Source organism: Epinephelus lanceolatus, chromosome 16 (assembly GCF_041903045.1).
Source record: "Epinephelus lanceolatus isolate andai-2023 chromosome 16, ASM4190304v1, whole genome shotgun sequence".
NCBI lineage: Eukaryota > Metazoa > Chordata > Actinopteri > Perciformes > Serranidae > Epinephelus > Epinephelus lanceolatus.
In genome coordinates, this window is record NC_135749.1 from 14,038,676 (window position 1) to 14,065,944 (window position 27,269).

The following is a 27,269-nucleotide window of genomic DNA, read 5'->3' on the forward strand; positions in this document are numbered from 1 at the left end:
GAGGTTTAACGATCTTAGTTATCAACTCTATACAGACGCTGGTGCAGCAGCAGAGGCCAGCATTGTGTACATGTCTGTGTACATTGAATGTGATTTGTGGCTTTGCAAGTGGACTTCAAAATAAAAGTGTTTTACTGGGAGATCAAATATTTGTGTTAGCCTAAATGTGTATATTTGTGCACGAGTGTGTGTGTCTTGGATTAATTGGAGGAGTTGGTCTTTTGATTTATTTAATCAAGCAATCAAACTTCACCAGTCCCATCAGATATATCACTTTTGAAGTTTGATAGAATTTGTGTTTAGTCAGTGAAGCTTTGATCCCAGCAAGGCACAGCAGATGACTGACAGCTCTAACAAATCTGGCGTGTCGTGAAGTTGCAGTGAAATTACGATCATTGTTAAGCTTTCTGAAGGTCAGTCTATGAATAGCAAATTGATCATTATTTCTGTGACCCTCCATGAGACTCTGCAGAGGCAAGATGACTGCAGGGCTTGTTAGCAGAAGTTGCCAGGGATTTCGGGGGCATTTCCATTGACCCGTCTCAGCCCTCTTTCACTTGGTCTACGAATACCCTCTGGAGTTCAGAGAGCACTTGAGTTTCTACATTCACTGCATTAATGTCACAAAAAGGAAGACAGGGTTTCACCACATTATTTCCTAGCAGTGATACTTTACTAAACCCAACATCTTCTGTTCTTTGTGCCTCCTTTTATATGAGGTTTCATCACTTTTCCACCGACTATTTTCGCCACCATTTTTTCTCTCCCAAGGCCTCTTATCTCCTCAGTGTGATATTTTATCAAACATGTACACAGAAATGCACACTTCTGCAGAAACACAGCCACAGGGCACAAAGCCACTTCTCCCCAGTGCTTGTTCACTGTGTATAACACATCGGTGGACACATAAATCGTGCAAACACACACACTCATGCCTCAGCGCCTGAAATGATGGCCCGCAAAGTGTCTGATGTGAGTCATAGCTATGTAGTGACTAATCTTTCTTCTGCTGGGGCCTGTGTCTGATCACTGTTGCTGCTCCCAAGCGATGCACTCGGAAGGGGTTGAAAGTGTGATTGGGCTTTCCTCTGTGGGAGGTTACATGGAGGCCAGAGCCATTTTCATTGATTCATTTATAACTGTTGATTACTAATTAAAGCTGTATATTCTTCAGGTGCTGTACTGTACCTGTGCTGTACATTTGAATTTGGTGCTCTGAAGTTGACAGATGTAACATTATTTCTCATTAGTTCAAGGCGAGATTCTTTTAACCTGCTGGATCAATAAAACAAGTAGTGTGCTGATTTAAAATAACTGCTAACTAAGTAAAATAACTCTTAAATCTCCAAGTAAAAAGAAACAGGTTAGAATCATAGAGTGTTTATCAAGATGGACGATGCATCTCCACTTCCTCCCACTGTACAAAAATGAAGCCAAAAGTCCTGGATGCAGGCACTGCCATCGTGCTCTGGTGACCTCATTTGGAGCCAGAGTCTATGCACTATATTGGGGGAGTGGTGCTGCAGTATCAGCCAATCACAGCTGTCAATCATGTTGTCACACCCCTTTTTATAGCATCAAATAACAAAGTAAAGCCAACCTTATCAGAAAACCTTTGGAAAAGTTTATGTGATATGTACGCTGGGGGTGGGGTTCATGACCTAAACTGCAGCCAGCCAGCAGGGGGCGATAAAAATGTAATGGCTTCTCTTTAAGGGAGCTGTCAAGCCGCCCATCTTTATATACAGTCTATGGTTAGAATAGAGTGGCCAACTGCATGACCCTTCGGCTTCTCAGGAAAGAAAGATTGCCTTCAGTGAGTCCATGTTGTGATGAATTTGCACCAGGTAGCCCTGACGAGGTCACTCAACACCATAGGAAAGGGACTTGGACAGAAATTCAATTATCGGCCATGCACTGGAAACATTAATTCATTACTGTTACTGCTGTTACCTTTCTTTGTGTTTCCTAGTTGCCTCCTTTGAAAGAGATTAGTAATTTGGTGGTCGTACCTGACAATTACATTGGGGTCAGAGGGTTATAAAAATGTGTGAAGGTGTGAGGGTATGGTCACATACCTTTGAAGTAACAGTGTGGGAATGTGGAGACAAAAATGTATTATGTGCACAAAAAATGTTAAAGGAATAACTACAGTTACTCATACTTTGGTACATTGTTTTGATGAATTTGAATTTCTTGCATTTTTTAACAGCAAAAACTCTCAGACAACTCTGCATTATAATCCAATCTTATTTATCCAGTCATATGCTCAGTACTTCCCGAACACATGCATTTTCACTAAAACCTTACATTAAAGACACTTCCGCATAATTAGTCTCACTCATGGATGAGTGTGCGCCTGGGCAAACGCGTGTGTTTGAACTCTGCTCAGTGGAATGCATGAGCAGAGTTCAGACGCACGCACTTGACAGAATTTTGTTGTTGTTAAACACGGACCTCCGTGACTTCAGTTAATCAAGAATGTCCGCCGATTTTGGAGCCTTCACTTACCGTGGAGGCATTCAAGAACAACAAAGTTTATTCACAAGCTAAAGGTAACAGGATGAGCAATTGATATTCAAATGGTCATTTTGTGTTTGTGAAGTATTCCTTTAACTCCAGCTGTGAGTCATTGCTCTTGTATACCCTAGAAGTAATTTAACTTTGTTTTTCGTTCACTTTAATGCAAATAAATGATAAGGGCATGGCCCAAACAGCAGCATCATTAGAATGTAAAGGCAGAATGGGCAACAGGGAGCCAGTGCATAGTCAATGTCCCAAAGGGTCGCGGGCAGGACCTCTTATGAATATATGAATAAAGAACCCTGGAATAAAACCTCCCTTGTGACTGAAGATCTCCTCCTCTTTGACCTTCACTTCCCACACCAGCGCCTGTGTTTGTGGACATCGTAGGAGTTCTGTTGTATATTTTCATTATGGTGGAGTCGGCTCACCTTTCTTGTATGTGTACAGTACATATAGATCCACTGTACACACATTGCTTTTTAAGGTCATCCCAGTTGTGCATACCAGCTCTTTAACCTCTTTTATTGACTTAAAACTAATTGAACAGTTGCCAGAGTCCACCACTGTGCACAGTTACAGGTACACAGTTCCACAAGCTGATTTAGCCCTCCGTCTGTCAGGTTAACTGTAGCTAATAGACAGGATAGACGGCTCAGAGCTGTGGTATAACAACAAATTGGAGCCTCAGGCTACATACTGAGCACTCAGCATGTTCAGCGCGTTTGTCTGAGTGTGTGATTCTGTTTGAAGCTGAATGTGTGTATTCAGGCTGTTAGGTCTCTTCCTGTGTGGATATGTGAGCATAACTGAATGCGTGAGTGTTTCTATATTACATCATGGTCTGAGTGTTTGCACAACTGCTGTGTACTGTATTACCTGTGTATTGATCGTGGGTGGCATAACAAGGGGCAAAGAGTGAGAGCCAGACCGTGTGTGTGTTCGTTTGATTGATAGATATTGAAGAAGTCAGGAGTTTGGGATTTTGCTGTGAGAATGATGCCTGTGCAGCTTGGTCACCTTTACTGTGAACTGTTTAGTGAATTTCATACTATTGCTGTGTTTAGACATAGTACAGTTTTACAGTTGTAGCAGAGTGGGTGATAAAGATGTGGCGACACTGCTCCCAGTGTGTGAATCAGCTGGATTCAGCCACTGAATTATTTCTTAGCTAGACCTGGTGAGTCAGCCCAGTCCCAGCCAGCCCCTCGTTGCTGCGAGCGCAAGGGCATTTTCTGAGGACACGTTTTAATGTGTGTTCGAGTGTACAAAGGCCACTGTGGTACCTTCATGTATTAATTAACTCCTCTAACCAGTGCGTATGAGCTTATTTAAGAAAGGCAACTGTGTTCTACGCATGTGAAGTATTTATGGACAGTTGTTGCTCTCAGTTGTCTGGGTAGTATTTAATTTGCAAAAGCATCAATGTGAGGGTTAGATTATGTCCAAACCAATGTATATAAAGATGGATGACGCATCTCCACTTCCGCCCACTGTTCAAAAATGAAGCCAAAAATATCCTAGATATGGCAACTGCCATCTTGCACTGTTGACATCATTTGGAGCCAGAATCTGTGCAGTAGTGATCTCTGCTGTGTCAAGTTCCCGTCCATACACCTGTCCGACCAGTTGTGAGCAGTGCCACCGATTGGCTCACACAGTTGTCAATCATGGCGTCAAACCCCCTTTTTATAGCATCAAATAACCCAACTTATTAGAAAATGAACACTTGGTCATACATCAGCGTGAGAACTACCTAAAATGACAGAAAATATTATTTATTTATATTTATTATTATTTAAATAAAAATTTGTTTGGCGTGTTCTTTGATCCTTTAGTTTGGCTCATGTCCCTTCTGCTAATGAGGAGGGGGCGGGGTTTATGACCTATACTGCTGGCCTCACATTAGGGAAGCTAACATGTTGTCCATGTCTATATACAGTCTATAGTCCACACTTGCCTTTGCTGTCTTGACAAGATTGAAGGTCTCCCCGTCTGAAAAGATCTAATGAGAAAAATATTGATACCACTCTCATAAATGTGTATATTGTGCTTAAAATGAAGCTACTGCCAGCAGCTGGTTAGCTTAGCTTAGTTTAGCATGAATATTGGAAACAGGGATACAGCTATCCTGGCTCTGTTCACTTGTTGCAAGTACATGAACTGTGAAAGCAAAGTGTTAAAATGACGTGGTGGTTTAATGGGGTTTGGTTTTTGTCAGGATTTTAAAAAATGAGATATAAGGTGTTAGAAGTGAAGTCTGAGATGCTGGCAGGTGGATTTTGTTACCTTCGGACAGAGCCAGGCTAGCTGTTTCCCTTTTTCCAGTCTGTATGCTAAGCTAAGCTAACAAGCTGCTAACTGTAGCTTCATATTTAGCGTACAAACAGGAGAGTGTTTGTACGCCTCAGGGTTTGTGATAGCATAATGATAAACTATAATCAAAAAGTAAATTAAGCTATAAACAGTTGATAGATACTTCTGCCAATAAAGTTCTAGCTTTGTTAAACATTTTCATGAAACCAACTCTGTTCCCAGTGTTATAGATCATGAGTTTTAAGCCTAAGAGTAGCACAGTACGTGTCCCCTCAGAGAAAAACCCCAGTTACTGATTCAACCCTTGTAAAACTGTTCTGAGGACTTGTCAAGGTCTTTGTCAACGCCCAAGATCATAAGGCCAGATTGCTTTGACTGGAATCATTGATCTTCTGTTGTTGTTTATGTAATTACTGTTTTACAATTAATTTCCCCAGACTGTATTCTGTTGGTAAAAGGTTGCATTTCTGACAGTGTTATGTGGATGTTTGTGAGCACTGGACTTCTTTTGCATAGGGATGATGCTGCACTACAAAACAAGATCAAAGAATAACCATCTCCCACCTCAGGCATGGCATCTGGTAGATCAGGAAAATAAGAACCAAGAGGGGGAGAGAAAAAGTCGAAAATATAACAGCGACGCGAGTTGTCCCTGGGTCCTGCTCTTGGCTGAGGGAGTGTTTGTGCTCCACAGAGGTCACTGAAGTGGCATAATAACTCAACTCTCAGAGCAGAGTGCTCATTGATCCTTTTTCTAAATGTCAAAGCTCCGAAGAAAGGAAGCTTTTCTGTTTCTTCTGTGTGTTATTTGCACCGATGATGCATGCCTTACTATAATGACATCATCTATAATATCTGTCTTCATAAAACGCTCACTGCAGGATGCATCTCGCTGTTGCATTGTTGTTCATGTCTGTAAAGTACTTAGTGGGGGAAGTGATTTGCTGGGTAAATGGCATTATTATTACAGGCATATTTCACTGACGACACCATCAGTGAACCAACCCAACAATATCTTTGTGTCCCACAGATTTTACAAGCCCACAGCATTATCATACGGCTCTCTAAGCACTAGATAGAAACTTCAGCAGTAAATAATTCCTCTGGATCTGAAACACTAACTTTGAAATGTTCTAGTGTTTAGAGATAACTGTATTTTAATAATAATAAGAATCAGTAATTTTTACCACTGACTTTGTCATTCACAGGAACTGGAGCGAGTGACGGCGTTACAGACCAACCTGCAGCTGGCAGCAGTCATTTGCACTAATGCAAGGAGGTATTGGTGTTCCATCACATACCGTCTATTCACTAAATGCTGAAATAGCCCATTCAAACTACATCTGCATACTAAGTGCCTTCCTCATAGCCGTGATAACGTTCCTTCCCTTCATATAGTCTCAGTCTGTTAATATGGTCACACATGACAAATGATTCTGTCTTGTTTGCCCTTGAAATAAAAAAGGAATCTAAAACATGCCACTTTACATGATAATCTGCACAGTATGTTATTTCTGTCTTCAATAGGCTATTTATTATGCTATTGTGGGTGAAAAGAAATGTTTTAGTGTTCCTACAAGTTGGGTGGTAACAGTAAATAGGCAAGTTTCAGTAAAACAGGCTTCTGTTGTAACGTATTACAGCTATTGTCATGTTTATTGCCAGCTAAGTAACAGCAGCATTAACCTGTGATGATGGTGTATTCACTCTGTACTGTGATGTCTTGTGAAGGCAACTAAGTGTGGCAAAGGAGGGATTCACAGAAGCCAGCTTGGGGCTATTGGCCAATCAGAGGCGTCGACAACTGCTGACAGGCCTGCTGAAGTCACTGAGGACCATCAAGACGCTGGTGAAGTTTACACACATAGTTAACAACAACATGTTTCGTCCTACCGCCCTGAGAAATACCAGTCTGGTTCACAGTTGACCCTGACCTCTGTCAGTCCCAAGTAACTGTGCTTTTTATTGGGTGCTGCATGGATTCTTGTTCTGATTTGGTTTACAAAACTAAGTCAGTACTTTTCAGCATGACCTCCATGCCCTACACAGATTGTTCCAGCATCTAGTGTGCTGCCTCTTTAATATAATAAAAGCTGCATAACACTCAGACAGCTGCCTACAAGCTGTCCTTTGAATTTCCTGTGTAATTGTCTTGGCCATGGTCTTGGTATTATAATCAACACACCTTTCTGTACTCACATTTCTGTACTATTTTTTTACAGTTATGGCTGATGTAATACATATTTCTTACCTGCAACATTATGTATTTAAACTGTAGTCATGAGGGAAGTTTTTGATTTTCTTGTCAGTGTTATTTTGGCTCACATTCGGAATCTGACCTTTCTACTGTAAGACTTTACCCCGAGCTGTTTCTGTCTGAAATATCCAGAATCAGAATGAGAAGAGACAGAAGATGAGCTCTATGTGTGATGAGAAAAGAGTGGAGGAGCAGAATTGCTTTTTAGTCTGCTATGTCACCCCAGGAGCTACATTTTATTTATTACAGAGAAAATAAAGTAGCGAAAAAAGGTACCTTTGGGTGCCAGTACCAAATTCCAGGTGCCAGTTTTGGTTACGATGTAAACGGTATCGTGTTGTCATGATACTTGAATTTCTAACTTTTATACGACACCTTGAAACATATCAGTATTCGATACCTTTTATGATACCACAGACAAAAATTGACATTACAGGCATAAAATTTCAATTATTTAGTAGGACTATAGGCTATAAAATGACAACGACAACGACGACTCTGTTTTTTGGTTCGTAGCAAAGAACAGCAGAATGACTGCAGTAAATATCAACATTAAGAGACAGTGAGAAAGTGCAGCTGGTATGTTCAGAGAGAAAAAATTACATCACTAAAATCACTGTTTGCTGAAAATGTTTTAAAAATACTGTTTAAAAATATGCACAATGCAAGTGTTTAAAATGAAAGAGCTAGGCAGAAATGTGCAAAGATATGATCTAGAGGATGTGCAAAAGTTTTACAGCATAAACAATAAAAAAAATGCGCAGTGTACAATGAAAACACATAAAGACAGATGTGAAGACGTCATTGTAATGTGTGGCGTCAAAACAAGACAAAACAATGTGCAACACCAAGGCAGCCATCTGTTATAAACCATTACAAACACACTGTGTGACTTTTGGGAAATGAATTACTGTAGTCAACACAATACTCATTGCATCTGCACATGATTTAAATATGTAAGTTAAAGGAACATACTCTGTTTCAATGATTTGCTTATTTGCTTTGATCACAAGTGTGTTAGTGATTTTATGCTGTATTCATGTCTTCATCTTGTCATTCTTACCCTCACAGCAAAGAACAGATGTAAGACTCAGCGAGATGCTTGAGGTATTTTCAACCCTTCTACACACACACACACACACACACACACACATGCAAAGATATGTTTGTAATCGACTTGAAAGGTCAAACATCAGTGGGGATTCTGCATTGAAAGCCAAACCCACACAAACATGAGACAGTCCCACAAATGCCGATCTGTTGTGAAGGTCAGCTGTAGCACATGGAATGGATTTGACTACCACTGAATGTAATCCAATCCGTTATCCACACAGTATCTGTTGTATCAATCATTTTTAAGGAGATCAAACAAATCTGGTGCACAGAAGAAATCACACGTGTCGCCGTCATAATCCAGAATTTTCTGTTTATATGTTTGGTATTTATAATTTGTTTGCAGACTATACAATACTGTTTATTGTACGTGAAACGTACATTAAATGACTTTACCTCTCTGTGTTTTTAGGAGGAAGACTATCCAGGTGCAATCCAGCTCTGTCTGGAATGTCAGAAGGCTGCCAGCACCTTCAAACACTACAGCTGCATCAGGTACAGTATGAGCACATTGACAGAATGATATTTGATTGTATCCATATACAAGCAGCATGGACTTCATTTTCTATGGGTGGATGAACATTTTATGATCACTTATTTCCTGTTGTGAAACTTTTAAAGTAGTTGTTGGATTGAAAGGTAGTCATGCCATACAGATGCTTAGACAGAACCGTGTGAACGCTCAGGAGTACACAAGGATGTTTTTAACCATTTGTTGCCACTCCTTCTCTCTCTCCTATGTAAGATAAGAGTGGGTTTTCAAATTATAGGGTATATCGAAGATTCTGTGTGTATGCGAATCAATGCAAGCTTTGCAATCATCTCTGTCCCTTTGATATTGTGTGTAATTGTGGTCAATTTGTGTCAGGAGGTGGGTGCCACAGTGCCCCTTTTTCTTCATCGATCATTTATTGATCAAGGATGCACGTTATTGCTGGCTTCATCCTTCTAGAGTATTTGGTGCAGAGGTGTGTGTGGGAAGGTCTTTAGCTGCTCCCAACACTTGCCAGTGCAACACAAATACACGGTGTTCCAGCTGTAATTTTTGCTTTTATGCCACGTGCAGCAGATTGTGCGTCAAGTCTATTTGTGGAGCGAGCACTGGCGTCACAAAATGGTGAGCCCCATGTCAGCAGAGCTCCGTGTAAAGGCACAGTTTCTCTGGAAGATTCAGACCTTTGAAACGACACTGCGCACCTGCAGCTTTACATTTAAAAGCTTCACCTGGCTGGCGACAGAATGACCGTTGAGAAATGGTGATCAATATGGTATCATGCTGTGCACTTGTTGTCGATATCACTTTTGTTTGCACAGTGTCATCAGTTTACCATTCATAGCGGTGTGTGTCCGTGTTAATACTCCCTGAATGTGTTGGGATTCTGATGTGCAGAGCAGTTTTTTCACCAATGATACCACCCATTGTCAATGAGGGAATCTGATTGTGATCATCATAAAGAGAAGCACTTACTTTTTTTATTACCATCATTGTATTCACACGCGGTCCGAATGGGTCATCAGATGTGTCTATGGCAGACGGACAGAAATCCAATTGCCCTCTCATCTTTGCTTTCCTCTTCAATATGCTAATACCGCCTCCTGAACGTAGTTGTTTTTAACATGGGTGCATTGATGACACATCTGTCACACTTTACGTTAGCATGCACATTCTACTTTGGCTCTCTGCCCAAAATTCCAGGAGCCCTTACTGCAGCGTTGCCGTCCCCTAAGCAGCTAGTTACCGGTCTGCTGCACTTTGATTTAACCTTGTAGCCATGCTTTTCCATGCGCTGCTGAATGCCCTACATGAAGGCTTTGTTCCATGTCTGCCCTTCCGTTGTCTTCTGTCCCTAACCCTTTAAAAGTCAATATTGTTTCCCCAAGAAGGCACTTACACAGCCTCATGCTCTGTCTCGGTCCATTTTCATCAGGCTTCCCACATGGGCAGCTTTAGACCTGCACATGTCAGCACAGTGTTCATAAACTGTGAACTCTGCTGTGGCCTCAGAAAAACAAAGATGTCAGGTTTTCTTTAGCATTTCTATTGTCTTGTGAATCTCACAGAAATAAGAGAAGCTTTGGAAGAGAAGCTTTTGTACAATATGATAGTAATAAATTATGATACAGAATATACAGTACAGGCCAAAAGTTTGGACACACCTTCTCATTCAATGCGTTTTCTTTATTTTCATGACTATTTACATTGTAGATTCTCACTGAAGGCATCAAAACTATGAATGAACACATGTGGAGTTATGTACTTAACAAAAAAAGGTGAAATAACTGAAAACATGTTTTATATTCTAGTTTCTTCAAAATAGCCACCCTTTGCTCTGATTACTGCTTTGCACACTCTTGGCATTCTCTCCATGAGCTTCAAGAGGTAGTCACCTGAAATGGTTTTCCAACAGTCTTGAAGGAGTTCCCAGAGGTGTTTAGCACTTGTTGGCCCCTTTGCCTTCACTCTGCGGTCCAGCTCACCCCAAACCATCTGGATTGGGTTCAGGTCCGGTGACTGTGGAGGCCAGGTCATCTGCCGCAGCACTCCATCACTCTCCTTCTTGGTCAAATAGCCCTTACACAGCCTGGAGGTGTGTTTGGGGTCATTGTCCTGTTGAAAAATAAATGATCGTCCAACTAAACGCAAACCGGATGGGATGGCATGTCGCTGCAGGATGCTGTGGTAGCCATGCTGGTTCAGTGTGCCTTCAATTTTGAATAAATCCCCAACAGTGTCACCAGCAAAACACCCCCACACCATCACACCTCCTCCTCCATGCTTCACAGTGGGAACCAGGCATGTGGAATCCATCCGTTCACCTTTTCTGCGTCTCACAAAGACACGGCGGTTGGAACCAAAGATCTCAAATTTGGACTCATCAGACCAAAGCACAGATTTCCACTGGTCTAATGTCCATTCCTTGTGTTTCTTGGCCCAAACAAATCTCTTCTGCTTGTTGCCTCTCCTTAGCAGTGGTTTCCTAGCAGCTATTTGACCATGAAGGCCTGATTGGCGCAGTCTCCTCTTAACAGTTGTTCTAGAGATGGGTCTGCTGCTAGAACTCTGTGTGGCATTCATCTGGTCTCTGATCTGAGCTGCTGTTAACTTGCCATTTCTGAGGCTGGTGACTCGGATGAACTTATCCTCAGAAGCAGAGGTGACTCTTGGTCTTCCTTTCCTGGGTCGGTCCTCATGTGTGCAGTTTCGTTGTAGCGCTTGATGGTTTTTGCGACTCCACTTGGGGACACATTTAAAGTTTTTGCAATTTTCCGGACTGACTGACCTTCATTTCTTAAAGTAATGATGGCCACTCGTTTTTCTTTAGTTAGCTGATTGGTTCTTGCCATAATATGAATTTTAACAGTTGTCCAATAGGGCTGTCGGCTGTGTATTAACCTGACTTCTGCACAACACAACTGATGGTCCCAACCCCATTGATAAAGCAAGAAATTCCACTAATTAACCCTGATAAGGCACACCTGTGAAGTGGAAACCATTTCAGGTGACTACCTCTTGAAGCTCATGGAGAGAATGCCAAGAGTGTGCAAAGCAGTAATCAGAGCAAAGGGTGGCTATTTTGAAGAAACTAGAATATAAAACATGTTTTCAGTTATTTCACCTTTTTTTGTTAAGTACATAACTCCACATGTGTTCATTCATAGTTTTGATGCCTTCAGTGAGAATCTACAATGTAAATAGTCATGAAAATAAAGAAAACGCATTGAATGAGAAGGTGTGTCCAAACTTTTGGCCTGTACTGTATGTGTGCAATTTTTTTCTCTCCATACATGGTTTAAGACCATTTTGGGAGATTTTCTGCAAAATATAAAATTCATAATATGAATGCATGTTAGCCTGTCATCTAGCAGCTCTCAACCTTCACCTCCACAAAATACAGTACATGACTAGTGTTGTCAATGAAAATGTCAATCCCATTTCTACCCCTTAAATTTAAATCCTCCCTAAAAACCTTTGTCTTCCACCTGGCGTATCATTCAGCCTGAGCATGATGATCTTTTTCTTTTTTCTTAAATTGCTATTTTAATGTTTGCACTGTTTGCTCTGTTTTCTTAGCGTTGTTTTCCACATCTATTTTATTTTTATTATTGACGTTGTTTTAACTCTGTACACACCTATGTACAGCACTTTGGTAGACTGCCGTCGTTTTAAATGTGCTCTAGAAATAAATCCTGACTTGACATAAATCTTCCACTTGTATTGAGTGCCCTCATTTGTGAGATAACCCTTGATGAGGGAAGTGAGAAATATTAGGGTAGAGATCTTTCCCAAAGAAATGAGACATCACTTAATGCAAATCGGCGTGGGCGATGTGCAGGCATACGTCACGCGTAGTAGCGACGCAAGATAGTGTTAGTCATTCAGGTTTGAACATGCCAGCTCCAGCGCTTGTGTTGTGGCGTGTGCTATGTTTATTCTTCTCCATCTGATAAATCAATGGGGAAGAAATGCTGAAAACAGGAGGAGCTTACAACGTCTTCTAGTTCTGATCGATTTTGTTCGGGTAAGTCGATTTGTGTAAGTATTTTGATGCTGTGTTCAACCGAGTTGCTGATGAGTTTACGCTAGTCCAACCATCTGTTGTTTGTATAGCCTACATTCCCATCGTACTGTAACAAATTGTTTTCCAAAAATTGCCGAAGTTGCTGACTTCGCAAGGTGTTCTGGGAAATTTCATCTTCCACTTAGTTGAAAGTGTGGGTCGGGGCTCCCTTGGAATCTAGGGTGGGTTTTAAGTGTTGGAAACCACTTCCAGTACCTCAGTTCTGTTTTGGGATACCACTAGCCTAAACGTGAACGCACAACCAAGTGCAAGTGGGTATTTTTAGGGGAAGTGTTGGCATTGGGACAGGCCCATAATCTCAGTTTTGTTCCACAAAATCAGGATTTCAGAGATTTAAAGAGAGCGTGTCTCTGTTTCAGAGGTTGTCTACACATGGCTCTCAAAATGGAGGTGGCTGAGCTGGCTAGCAGTGTACGGTGCTAATAATGTCACCAGTGCTGACAGAGCTTGCGGTGTTAACCAGGTGAAATCAGAGGGTGGGTGCTCACTTCTGTGGTGATGCTGTCCCAGTATCAGCGGTAATTGCTGTATGAGTGTAGTGCAGAGCAGTGGCGATTAGCTAACCAGTGGGATACACACACTTGCACTACAAACACACATGGCCAAATTGACAGAGAAGCTCAGATTGCAACACACACACACAAAGGTAATGTGACTGTACTCTCCACTCGGGATGCCATTTCTCCACTAAATCTTTACATATCAAAAAGTTTTGCTGCTATATTAATGCTCTAAATATCATATAGAGCTCCTTAATTACATAATTGCAAAGCTCTTCACTTTGTTAGTGTTGTATTGCTACAACAACAAAAAAAATCACATGGTGTCAAATTTTAGTTTGGCTCAGAATATGCTTGTTATTTCACGCCTGTTGTCAGACAAATTGTGTGTGGGTTATTCTAGGTGACTTTCCTCCAGATCTCCACTTCAGCTAATTGCTGTCTAAGTATTGAGGGAGGCGGCTTGTTCAGGTGTATAATCTATTTGAAGGACAGCTGCACTTTCAAGAGGAGCAAAGTGTAGGAAGAAGGGCAGATGGCTGCTACATTAATTTCTGTCTTAGACACACAAACAATTTTGCGCAGACTGCACAACATGACACTGTCAGGACTTCAGCTGTTCACCAGTTCATTCAGAACTACAACCTTCCTCCTCCCCTTTGTGGTTAGAGTTTATTTTCTTTTGGAGGCTGCGTGGTAGTGCACCAGCGCAGATTTTTAAAAAGGTCTTAGTGTTTATGAGCTGTAGTAGTGTGTCACTTGAATTTGTGTTTACTTACAGCGCTTTAGAGATCATAAAAGCCTCCCAGCACTCAAAACAACAGCAGAATCTTGAGACTTATTCAAAGTCGGGTCAGTCACATTGGTCCGAACGACAGTTTGTTTTGTTTTGTTTCTTTCCCATTCTGACAGGTTTGGTTTCACACAGAAAAATTCAGCTGAACCTCAGTGCATTAGTCTGTTTTTTTTATTTGACATTAACATCACTTTTTTTTTCATTGGCGCTTGTGTGCTTGGAAGAAAGAAGATGCTTAACATTTTTATTTTGTTAATTTGCAGGCACAGTCATTTTCATGATGAGCACCAATTACGTTGGGTGACAGTAATGTCTCCAGCAAAACTGTTTTAGTCATTATCTGCTTCCCACGTGTTTGGGTTTAATTGGATGTTCATGTAAGCTCCTGGACTAAGTAGTCAGGAAACAGAGAGACTAATCACAGATTATTATTTTCTCGGGGTAGCATATTAAAACCTAAAGTATTGTAAGAGATTGTTGCATATCTGCTGTAAGAAATAAGCGTAAATATTCCTGTTCTGTTGAGCTAAATATTTTCTGTTTTAAGCAGACAACAGACACCTGTTGTCATGTGAAACCCACTCCGCCTTTCTGGACTCTGACCAAGTTAAACATGGACTCCAGTCTAAAAAAAACAAGCAAGACAAATAAACAAATACAACATGGATATGGGAGTCTTATAGTTATGATATTGTGCCTCATGAGCCGGCATCATGTCGCCCACTTTTCATGCAGTGGCCCATGTAACTGTGGAGAAAGGGCCATAACTCTATATATCTCATTACATCAAATCTTGCACCTGAAGAAAACTATCAGTGCACATTGTTCTGGTCTTCTTGAGTCTGTTACCTCTAACCTCCTCTGCCTAATTATGGCTGTGATCCCTCCTCACTATGTTTCACTCTTTGAAGCCCTTCCCCTGCCACTTTGTTGCCTCTCTGCCTGCCTGGTAAAACTAGCGAACATGACGACAGCAAAAACGTCATTCTTGCAAAATCCAAGCATCCTGCAGGACTCTTTAAGCACAAATGCACACACTTTGCCGAATTAGCAAGTCACTGTGGAGCGGCTTGCTTCAAGGCTTCATTGCTTCATATTCCGCAATGACATCTACATTTAATGCAGCACGTCTAATAACAGGAAGGCCTTTTGAACTTTATTGCACACCTATGAGACTAGATCATAAAAACATAGAGGTGTTTCAGCACATTTTGTTGTACTTGCTGCAATGGACATCTATTGCCACTGATTTCTACATACCTCTATTTCAATCCTTGTGTTCCCTGCAGATAACAGATTGTTAGGTTCCTCTCCTCATCTGTTATTTATGCATTCTGTCTGATGGTGGAGGGGTGCCAGTATGAGGGGAGGAGCTGCATCTACACACACATGAACACTCGCTGGACAGTGTAATTAAGCAATATAATGATGGAATGGACACAATATCAGGAGAGCTGGATGATAAGGTCACCTGAGTTGTTGGCTTTGAGATGACCTCTTGTGTGGTTCTTCAAAAGCCCAGAAGGTTCTCAAAGAAGATGGAGGTGGTTTGTTTGCCTTGCTTTGCACCATGTTTCTGGCATTGAGTGCTCTGGTTGGTTTTTTAGTTTAGTTTTGAGATTATTAAGGGTAACAGGAGTTTCAGTGATGTGAAAAGTTTGATAACTGTTCGTGTTCTGCAAGGTGTTAAAATGGCAGTTCATCTCAAAATAAAAAATACCTTTTTTCTAGATTGTTTTGGTGTGAGTTGCTGAGTGTTGGAGGTGTCTCAAGATAATGCGCAGACCTTGTTGTTAGCAGTTTCATGTAGTGTTGCATGGTATACCGCTACTAAAATAGTACCGCGGTACTAGAGCATTCCAAATGGTACTATACTGCATTTAGAAAATACCGGTACTTTGAAATTGATTCAATTCATTAATTTAGTTAATTTATTTTACTCATTTATGCACACAAACGCCTTTTTTGTTCCTATTGGAGCACAGATTGCACAAGTGGTGTGTATGACAACACCTGTATCAACATTCGCAGCTGGCGCAAGAGAAAGTCTGCCTCGCAAAGGGAGACAACACGAGACAACACCAACTTAGTGAAACATTTGAGCAACCAAACCGTGACGTCCGTACGGAGGTACTTACCGAACCATGATTTTTTTGGTACCGTTACACCCCTACTATTTATTGTTCTAAAGGTTTGTATCCAAAAGGACTTTTCCTTAGGAAAAGTACCGAAGAGTATCGAAAAGTATCGAAATTCATATTAGTATTGGTACCGAAACAAAGATTTTGGTATCGTGACAACACTAGTTTCATGTAGGCGCTATTTTCTTTCCCCCGAACTACACCTGCAAACAGTATCAACGTGCAGAAGGAAGAGTGCATCTACTCATTGACGAGGGGCTTCTGCCAGTGTGAGATATAAATGTTAACGGTGCCCTCCTTGGCTGAGCTGTAATGTTAGCCAGCTTAGTGGTGCTAGGTGAACTAGCAATAGATGCACGTTTCCTTCCTTGCGGTGGTACAGTTGGCGTGTGTAGTTGGGGAGAAAGAAAATACTTCCTACAAGAAACTGCTCACAACGAGATCTGTTAATTACCTTGACTAACCACGTCATGATCTCTGGAAAGAGACATAGCTGTTGAACTTTTCAAATGTATTTTTTGGGGGGGTTCTTTTAGCCCTAGAAGCCAAGTGCCACCTAGTTCTATTATATTTCAGAGTAGGCTGAGGCAGACATCTCTACGGCTGATATCTCCAACACTCAGCAACTCGTGTTCTGCTAGGTGTTCGACATTTTGGGAAATTTCTTTCTAAGAGTGAGATTAGAAGACATCTGACCGCTGGATGTGGAGCTAGAGCCAGCTAATTTTTAGCTTAGCTTAGCAAACAGACTGTAATAGCTAGCCTGGCTCTATACAAAGGTAAGAAAGTCTGCCTGTCAGCACCTCTAAAACTCACTAATTAATATGTCATAATTTGTTTAATCCACATAGAAACACAAATGTAAACAACAACAATTTGTGGTTTCACAGGGAGGTTGTGTTCTGTAAATATTTCTTAGCTAGGCCAGTGAGGAAGTCACTGACTTGGCCTGGCTTTTCTTTGGCTCACACAGGGAGACATAATGTATTAATTGATGAGCTTAGAGGTGCTGGAAGGGTTAATTTTGAACTTTAGGCAGAGCCAGGCTAGCAGTTTACCCCCGTTTCAAGTGTGCTAAGCTAAGTTAATGCCCGCTGGCTTCAGCTTTGTATTGACAGACCTGAGGGTGGTATCAATCTTCTCATCTAACTCTCGGCAAGAAAGCTCATAAGCCTTTCCAACTTTTCAGTATGTACTTCTGGAGAAAGGTTGTTGATTGCTGAGTCTCATTCCCAGCTTGTCAAATGCTGATGCAGTCTCATTTCCACGACGTTCAGTACCTCTGGGTTGGTGGTTTGGTCCAACTACTAACCCAAGGTCATTGATGTTTGATGACCCAGGAGTAAGATGCACAAAGCAACTGTCTTTTTCTAGCATTGCATACTGAATTTTTAACCAGTAGATATCGGTCATGTTAGACGCTGTTGCTGTCTAGTTCTTACTGGTTGTAAGTGTGCCAGTGTTGGAATGTCTGCAGTGCTGTGATCATGACTGGTTCTTGTCCTGGGAAATTGCAGTGTTACACCTCACTCTCAGGCCTGTTGTCCCCTGAGCACTTGCAGGATACTTTTTCTCTCATCTGCTTCTTCAATGCTGTTCAGTTTGTTGTTTAGCTTCTGTTACTCGACCACACTGCAGCGTGGGAGTACAAAAGAAAGTTCAGTGATGAACGGGGCATTTATCCTGTTGGCCTCTGCTCCTCTGGTGTATCTACTTAGTGTGGCTGCCAGAGCTGAAAGCCTTTGTTTAGCACTCTCCGGGGCCTTGCATATAGACAATTCAAATGCATTTCTTCAGCAGCCAAGACCTGACATTGATCCGTTCACCCTTGTGTAGTTAAGCCAGCTTACTTACTTTCGTGTTTTCTTTATCTTGACTTCCAGTTGGGGTTTCCTTGTGGTGTTAGGATACTGGCTATGACTTGCTTTGCTGAGTTTGTAGCTGAGAGTGTCTAGTGCTGTTATTGCTGTGGTGCGTACGAACCCATGGGATTCAGTTACAGTCACTTTCGCACTTCGTTGGCATCTGCTTTGTCACAATCTTTGATGGGAAGTTCTCAGTCATGCTTGTCAGTTTAGTTCACACGCTGATAGTGTAGCTTCTTGTAAGCTATCACTCTGATGTCAGCATTTTGGTTGCTTAGCTCATCTGTCCATCTCTCTACATCGTGCTTACTGGCCATTATTTGAGCCTCTGTCAGTCTCCATCAGTTTCTCTGTACTTTTCTGGAACATTTGTTAACTGTCTGTGTCCAGTTGGTGTAGATTCCTGTCCGTCACTCATCCATAATATTTATCTCGCTCACACAGGCAGATAAAAAAGGCTTACAGTGCATCAAGTGTTGAAATGGCCCGCTCATTTTGTTACCTGTTTTGTGCACGGCCCGTGGGACTGCAGCCTTCTATCGGTTTCTCTGCTTCCTCCTCCTCACTCCCCTCCCTCGATACCCAACTGAGTCTAAGGTGCTTAATTAGCAATTTGTTAAGGACACTCTCTCCCTTGGGCGTCTGCGGTATCACAAGGCACAACATAAGTGTGGGCTGACCTGAAAAAGACCCCAAGCAAAGCAGGGACAGAGGCAGAAAAACAGCGGAACAGAGGATGTTATGAATGAGCGCAGTGCAGGGGCAGTCACACGGGAATTGAACTTGGTGTCTTGGGATGGGCAAAAATAGTCGTGATTTCTGCTGCTACTTAGCAGCTTTCGAGTTTAAAGTATTTCCCAGGATGAGGCAAATGCTGAGCATGCTCCACGGATGCGTAGGCGTCTTGTATCCATGATAGTCTGGTACATGCATAGACACACACACCTTCAGAATTGTTACTGTGGATTCCAATGTAGAAATTGATAAAGTACAAACACTTGAACCACAGAACAAACACAGATTCTCAAAATACTAACTGGAAATACATCCATCACTTGTACTTTTGCTCCCGATTGTCCCTGTTTGTATGAAAGACGAGAACTGTGAGACACATGGCTGCAGCTTCATGATGAAGTGGCTCTTTTTAAGATGACTGTCAATTTTTTTTTTATTGCTACCTTTATCTTTATATAAACAGTGCCTTATTGTTGTTCCTATCACCTAACTAAGATTTAAGGAATGCACTCGGACTCCACTAACTTTGAACGGGTACTTGTCATCAGTTTTGTCATGTTTATAATTACTCATGATGTTTTATTGACAAAACTATTAATATCCCAAAAAGGTATACCATACAGGAATCGTCGTCTACTGCTTGTATTGAACAGTATCGACAGCACAAGTGAACGCCAACCCTAGCTTTGTTCGCGAGGGCTTTTGCCTCATTGTATTTGAGCTTTTTCTGCACTGTGTCTGTGATTTTGGTAGCTTATTTTGGATGTGTGCTGCCTACGGCCTGGCACGACCTCACCACTGCGTTGTGCCCAACATCCTGACTATAAGAAAATAAGAATATACAGTCAGGAGACAGGGTCTCTGTGGATAAATGCACTGCCACACACTGAGGAATTAACAATCTCCTTTCGTCTTTGCAGCGAACTGAATTCCAAACTACAAGACACTCTGGAGCAAATAGAGGTACGTGCTTTCCTGCTTTATCTCTAATTCCATTATTTGAGAGCGATATCAGCAAAGAGACTTTTAGCAGTGAATAAGATTGTTCTCTAACCTTGTAATTTTCCACAAGCCCTCATCTGAAAGAAGCAATTTCTCCTCCATTTTGACATTTTGATAGTTTGCCTTTCTCTTTCTGGGTCTGCTAAATATTGACACATTCAGAAAGTCATTATTGTCAGTGTGCAAGCACGGTAAATTATATCTGTTTCATCTCTAGCTGTGCCGTCATACTTGTGTGTGATAAATGGTATGCAAAGCAATTTTCTCTGCGCCGCTGCTGCCGCTGCGCTTGAGTAGATTAATTACTTACAATTTTGTCTGTACACAAGAAACAAGCGCGCATGTACGCACACATACGTAGCCACGTGGAAGGTGTGCTTGTTTGTTTACCTGCTAGCGTGAATTTGTGAATAAGCAAAGCAAAATCCTCTAAAATCATAACGGTAAACACATGCACAAAGGACAGACACAAACAGATCCAACACCTTCACCTTAAGGATGCTAACAGCTTAAAGCATTCATATTAATATACATATACTCCACAGCATATACTGTGTATATGCTTTACACAATAGAGTTGTCACTGGCTGGCAGTCAACCTAGTGTGTAATATCTATTGATTTCTATCTGTTTTCATCTTGCAACACGTCTTCGATCTCACACACACACACACACACACACACAATAGTATCCTAACCATCCTCTATTGTCCAGTCTCTCTATAGAGATGCATCTAGCCAGTCAACCGAGAGAAGCAATTTTTCTATAAAAACCCACTCTCCGCTCTCTAAGCATGATTAGGCCCAGTAGAAATGCAGAGAATGTGTTATCAGTGAGGTTTTGTTGCTGCTGCACAGTGTGTATTACTGTGAGATGTATTTGGCAGCGGGCACCATATCAAGTTGGCAGCATTTTCACTGAAGAAAACATTAGTCATGATAACCAAAAAACTACACTATCAGCTGTGTTTACTACCGAATCATTTTTCAGCTTCTTCTCCTACTGCATATACTAAATTTAAAGCGTATAGAAAGTATTGTAGAAAACTACAATAGCAGGAACTAGTGATTGACATGTTCAATATCTATATGTCATGGATTTAATCATCAAATTACCCATCATTTCTACATTTCAGGGACCAAGTGAGAGGCTAATTTACAGTAGCACCACCTAGTTTGGTTTGTCTCTCCTCAAAGCACACAGCATTATGAACTCAGAATAATTACTGACTAGTTACCACCTCTCAAGTGATTATAGAGCATATGTCAGCGGTAGTTATTGTGCTATGTTCAAGTGCAGCTTTGAACGTAAGGCGTGAGAAAATGGGTGGCGACACTCGGTGTTTGATCACTTACAGCCTTTGCCCTTTAATCTCTGAGGTCGGCTTATTGTGTCAGGGTTGTTCCACGTCCCTGTACATCCTAACTTCTGCTAACCTTGATTTACTTTCTTACCTCTCTTTTTATCTCTTTGTCAAAGACTTAAACACACACACTCACACGTATACCCCCACATCCACATCCAATTGCCCTTGGCCTTGTGTGGTAGCTATACATCTGCACATCTATGTCTAAATCCCCGGTCTTAACGTTGATAATCCCTCTCTTTTTTTCTCCCTCCCGTTTTTCCCTTTGTCATCTATCTATTTCTGGCTCCAGGAGCAGCTCGATGTCGCCCTGTCGAAGACTTGTAAGCACTTTGATGTTTCGCACTACACCAAGGTCCAGCTGGCATACACACTCCTGGGCAAGACACAGGTCAGTGGTCTAACATGTCTACGGGGGTCATGGGGAATGGCTTAATATGACTGGATGTGATGGTCTGATTTTTGTCCTCGCTTACTGCATATGTCCTTTTGTTTGACTTTTTGTCTCTCTCATTGGGATTTTTTTGGGAGGAGAGGTTAAGTGTCATCATTTTTTTTTAAAGTTCCTCTCCGTAACAATGTCAGCACCAATTACCTAAATTTTTCACCTTTTGCCACCATTTAGATAAGAGCAGTATAAAAAAAATCTTCAACAGACAGGCTGGTAAATCCCCTATAGAAACCATGAGAATATAATTAGGTTTATTTAAGTCTTTTTCATTATTATTTCTTCTTGCCTCAGTGGAGTGTTTTTACTCCAGTGAGTGAATCCAGGGTTTTCTTATTGACGTAGAGAATATTTTAGGCCACAGGGCATGCATGTCATCCTTTGTGATCACGTTATGCTCTGCTTACTGTCAGTTAACTGACAGCCGCAGAAATCACCCACAAAAAGGATCCCACTTCTCCAAAATAATCCTTGGATAATAATAAATTAAGCTCTTGAAACCACCAAATGGCTGAGATGATACAGTCACAGAAACATGTTTGTGTGTGACATTTGAAGCTGTTAACATTCATGTCTAGTTTCTGTTAGAAATGCTGGGGGAAAAAATAACAGACTATAACCTTAAATGACACAAGTTTTATCTTTAATCAATAGCATCTTTCTGTCAAACTCTCCTCCTTACTTCTCATATCATATTCCAGCCCTCATGTTTTTGGTCAAAAAGCATTGATCTCTAACGCTACGGCCTCTCTCTTTAATAACCCATGCACTCCATCATTATCCAGCATTTCCCCTGGGCCCACTACAGTGGCCTGGAGAATCAATGGGAAGCGGCTAACACAATTAAACACTCATTCTACCACCTACTGCCACACCAGATTTCCATCTCAAATCCAACACAAGTTTCTCTAAATATTTACCAGTTACTTTTCAAAATCCACATGAAATTAGATCCACTGCACAGCACATTTAAAAGAGAATATGTCCCTCTTAAAGCTGGTTTGCCTGTGACTTCCAACACCAGGAGCACATTTAATTAAGTTTTAATTAAAGGTCTGGTGTATAAGATTTAAGGGAATCTATGGCAGAAATTGTATATATATGTTTACATTAGTTTATAATCACTTCAAAATAAGAATTGCTGTGTTTTCTTCACCTTAAAATGAAGTGTTAGGAGTACTTCCTCTTCCACACACTGAGACATGTTGTTCTTTAGTAGCCTCACATTTTTGTGTTTTGTAGTTCTCCTGCACGCTTGGCACACAGAAGTTTCAGTTCTGCAACCTCACCAATACATGCCACTAAATCCTACACACTGGACCTTTAGAACAACATTATGACTCACAAGGCCAAATTGTCCCTGGTGTTACCAAAGCAAAGTAACAGTTGAAAAGTTATTTTTTAACAAAGTTTAGTCAGTACTAACTCTCGAGGTCAAGAGAACACTTTGAAATAAACTGGACTGTTTGTAAATTCAGAGCGCTGTTGGAATACATTGTTCTGTTATTCAGAGCACCATACTCTGGGAGCAGCATAGCGTACACTGGGTACTCTGTGTGAGGAGACGGAGCAGAGCGCCATCCATTTTGACTTAAACGTTAAATTATTACATTAATAGAAGCTCTATTATTTTGATCAACACTGTTGTGTATAGTGTGTAGAGCATCGGATTGGACTCGTACGCACCCAGCATCGCTTCCAGCAAACTTCACAGTAAACAATGAGGGCAAAACGGTATCACCATTCTGAATTAACCATAGACTGTAAAATAAAGATAGACGACGTGACAGCTCCCCAAAAGTAAAGCCAAAACATCCCGGTCTATCCCTGGTCTTAAACCCTGTCCCCTTCATGTTAACAGATGGAACAAGAGTCATGCAAAACTCTCAAAGTACATGTCAAATAAATTTTTCCTAAAGATGGTTGGTGTCATTTTAGGAAGTTGTTATCACACTGATGTTTGTTCAACTGTTTGTTTTTCTGATAAGTTTGGTTTTATTTAGATATTTGATGCTATAAAAAGGGGGTTTGATGTTATGATTGACAGCTGTGTGCGCCCATCAGTGTGCTCACGATTTGTGGTGCTGCTCGCATTGGCTGGACTGGTGTAGATCCCTAAGTGCGCAGACTTTGGCTCCAAATAACATGACCAGCACATGATGGCAGCGGCCATACCTGGAATATTTATTTTTTTACAGTAGGAGGAAGTGGCAACGCATTGTTCTGCTTTGTATACAGTCTATGGTTAGCATGCTAGCGTGTCAGTCAGAGCCTGTTTGTTACTGGTAGGCTACCGACAGCATTATCTCCACTTATCTCAAGCACTTTCGATAACACTTGTCTGTCCTGCTGTTATTATAGACATGTGAACTAACCACTGACATTTGTCTTGTACATAGACTCACAAGTGTGCTGCTGCAGAATAAATTTAGGGGAAACATGGGAAGGGATATTTGACGTTACTTTGGCATTAAGTCAAGGTTTATTTTGGTCTGACAGAGGTTCTGGTTGGCAAATTTGCATTTCCTAGGATAGTGAAGACATGACCAGCCCAACTCTGCCTTGCTCTGCCTCTGATTGGCTTACCCTGACATTCTTACCCCCACCAATCCCACTGCTCTTGCCTAAATCTAACCAATCCAACCAACAAAGGCAATGAGTACTAGCCAATCAGAGGAGAGTAGGGTGGGTCATGCCTTTGCTGTCCTAGGAATTGCAAATTCGCTCCCCCTGTAAAGGTGAAACAGTTTCATCTCCGACATATCACTTGGCCCAGATCTCTTTAATTCTCTGCTTTGACTTACATCTCCTCTTCCCTTTCTTATTACCTTCATCTTATTCCTCCTGCTTGGATGTTTAAACTAATTTTCTGTTTAGTACCCTACTTCTGTCTGTGTGACAGTGCTCTCTGACATGGGTATCAGTCATGGGTTGTAAGCGAAAAATTTAAAACTTTGCATTTTGATAATCTTTGTCATCCTTGAAATAATTACATTTCTACTCCAACTTGCTGAAACGAGTACCCATCCAGCTGTGCATGATAATTTTGAATGATGAGGAGGCTGCCATGTCTGAAAATTTCATCTTTCAGCCAACTTTATGCGGACTTTGTAATTCCACTAATGCTATTCCATTCCTTATCCTTATCATTTTGAGCCCCTGCTACAGGTGATGGTAATCAAAGCCTGAGAGTTCAGCTCTTAGGGCTTATGGTGGATGTTTGAGTTGGGTCAGTCTAAAATTGAGTTACACTGGTTAAATTAATGTTCTGCAAACATGGCATTTTACTGTACAGCTTTAATATGTTAAATCGCCAGTGTAAAACCTTAAATTATTGGCATTGACATTATAAGATTAGAATTATGTCACCTTCTTCACATTACACTTGGAGGTACTTACGTGTGAGGGCTACTTGACGAGCCTCGACACAGCGAACACATAGTCATTGTTATTCGAAACCAGAGCCAGTGTTGATGTTAATAAATATGCTGTATGCCTCTTCACAGTACCAGACATCCTTGAGGTGGAGACTGAGCCATCAAGGCTTGTTGAGAATGAATGGTGTTTTTCTTATTACTGTGATAATGAGCATTTTCACACTCAAAAGCTAACTAAGAAGTTGTTCTTGACTGCCTCTCGCCATTGTCCCTAAGGGCTTGTTGTTGTTTTCATCTTTCCTTCTCCCTTCTTCCTTCGGCTTGCACTGAATCGGTTTGTCACAGCCTCTCTGCATCTGTTTTCTCACAGTCCGTATGATCTTTGCTGGAATCTTAGCTTTTACTGCAGGCTCATTTTTGCCGCAGTGAGCACACATGCACAAATTAACACTTAAAATCTGACGCTTTGCAATAGGATACATGAATTAACTGTGTCATTCAAGAAGTAACAGGCGTCACAAGGCTCTGTAGCATCCCACTTCGGATCATATGTATGTTCTTTACACTGGTCCCTCAGACTTTTGCTCTCATTACCTGGCTCATAGCCTAATGAGCCTGACACTTACTTTGCTTTTCCAACATTTGTCTGAGCGAAACATCTGCTTGTTTGGTTTAAGTAGCTACTAAAGACTGAGTGGGTTTGCTTTTGCGGTTGATGGATAATTATGTCTTTAGGTGATGATAATCATGACGTGAGTCACCTTTCTCTGTTTTTCTTGTCTACAGTTCATGATTTGTACAGTGAGACAATTTCATGGTGCTTTGGTGGATAGATGTAGTGAAACTTGTTGTTTAAATGACTTTGGTGGCAGCAGGCAGTCAGAATGGATGGGGGCAACATTTTTGTGGTCGTGAGCTCGCAGTAAGAAAATCTAATTGCGCCGTAACACCCATTACCTATCGGCCCTTTGCTCAACTCTGTGCCCACGTCTCCTGAGACTCTGGTGTCGTCAATTCACCAGGGTCCTGTAACGAGGCTGTGGGTGGGAGCTGCAAAACAGAAAATGATGGCAAATGTGTTTTCAGAAAATAAATGATTTGAGACTTGAATTGCAACGGCACAAACTCAGCTCAGATTGTACTGCAGATGTTTTCCTGTGAAGTAATGGTTAAGATTAGTTTTGGGATTTACCTGCAAAATGAAATCCCTGATTATTAATGTTAAATGAAGTAATTAAGAAATCCTACTTTGCCATTAATGATTTGTGTTTTTAAGCTGCTCTAATCAATATTTATATAATAGCTGGATCACACACTACTTACTCAGGGTATCTTTTTGGTATCTGGCTTCACTATCTTCTAACATTTGCCATCTGGATAACTGGTATCATAAAGCTGGTTGTCAACTAGTTCAGTCAACTCTGGGTTTTTCTATCCAGCCAAGAGTGTGTTCATGTAAGAGGTGGGGCTGTTAAGTACGAGGGACCTCATCAAAACCATGAATGAAGTAGCTTATTTCATATGATATGAAATGAAACAGTGCCTGCGGGAATCTTCTGTTTACAGGTCATTTTAATAACAATGTAATGTAAATGGTAGCTTTTAATCTAACAACAGAATAGGAAAATAATCAGTTTGAAAATGAAGACTTTGTGAAAATGTCACAAATAACATTTAAAAGTAATGCCAGACTGTTAACCAAAGCAAAGTAGCCGAGATAATGAGATTCATCTGGCTGAAAATTTTGCCTTTATAATAATAGGAGCCAATTAACAGTGTGTTGATTATTTTCCAAAAAAATGTAATCTTTCTTTTTTATTTCCAGTTCTCATCACGCAGGTGTCCAGGTCTTACTTTTATCCTCCAATGATCTGATTGGTCAGAGTCGGGATGTTGACAGGTTGTGATTTGATACTCCAGAGCAGTTATTTATTAAGAGCATTCTTACTAGGATCTGTTCCAGTCTCAGGAGGCAGCCTTTTTCCAGTAAGAAACACTGTTCGCTACCTGTCCAAGACCAAACATCAGACATACAAAATTAACAACTAGCTGGTGAGCATAGAGGAGCTTTAAGCAACTGATATTTGCCCCAGGGGTTTGTGGACACTGTTAACGAAGCTGAAGGATGAGTGAATGTTGGACTTTCATTCATCGGGTAGCCAGAAACAGAACCCCAAATGTGTTACACCGTGTCTAATTGATGTGAGAACAAGCCACTGGTTGCTAACGTATTAGCCATAACAACTTTGT

At 41.1% G+C, this 27,269-nt stretch overlaps 1 protein-coding gene across 1 annotated transcript in view; it reads left to right on the forward strand.

Moving 5' to 3' along the window:
* Positions 1–27,269, forward strand: part of vps50 (VPS50 EARP/GARPII complex subunit) — a 138,783-nt gene that overhangs the window by 22,489 nt on the left and 89,025 nt on the right. Inside the window, exons 6-11 of the mRNA XM_033637672.2 lie at positions 6,048–6,118; positions 6,571–6,688; positions 8,168–8,203; positions 8,622–8,704; positions 19,747–19,789; positions 21,487–21,585. Of these exons, the coding sequence (XP_033493563.1) occupies positions 6,048–6,118; positions 6,571–6,688; positions 8,168–8,203; positions 8,622–8,704; positions 19,747–19,789; positions 21,487–21,585 (450 nt within the window). The remainder of the gene's footprint in view (positions 1–6,047; positions 6,119–6,570; positions 6,689–8,167; positions 8,204–8,621; positions 8,705–19,746; positions 19,790–21,486; positions 21,586–27,269) is intronic.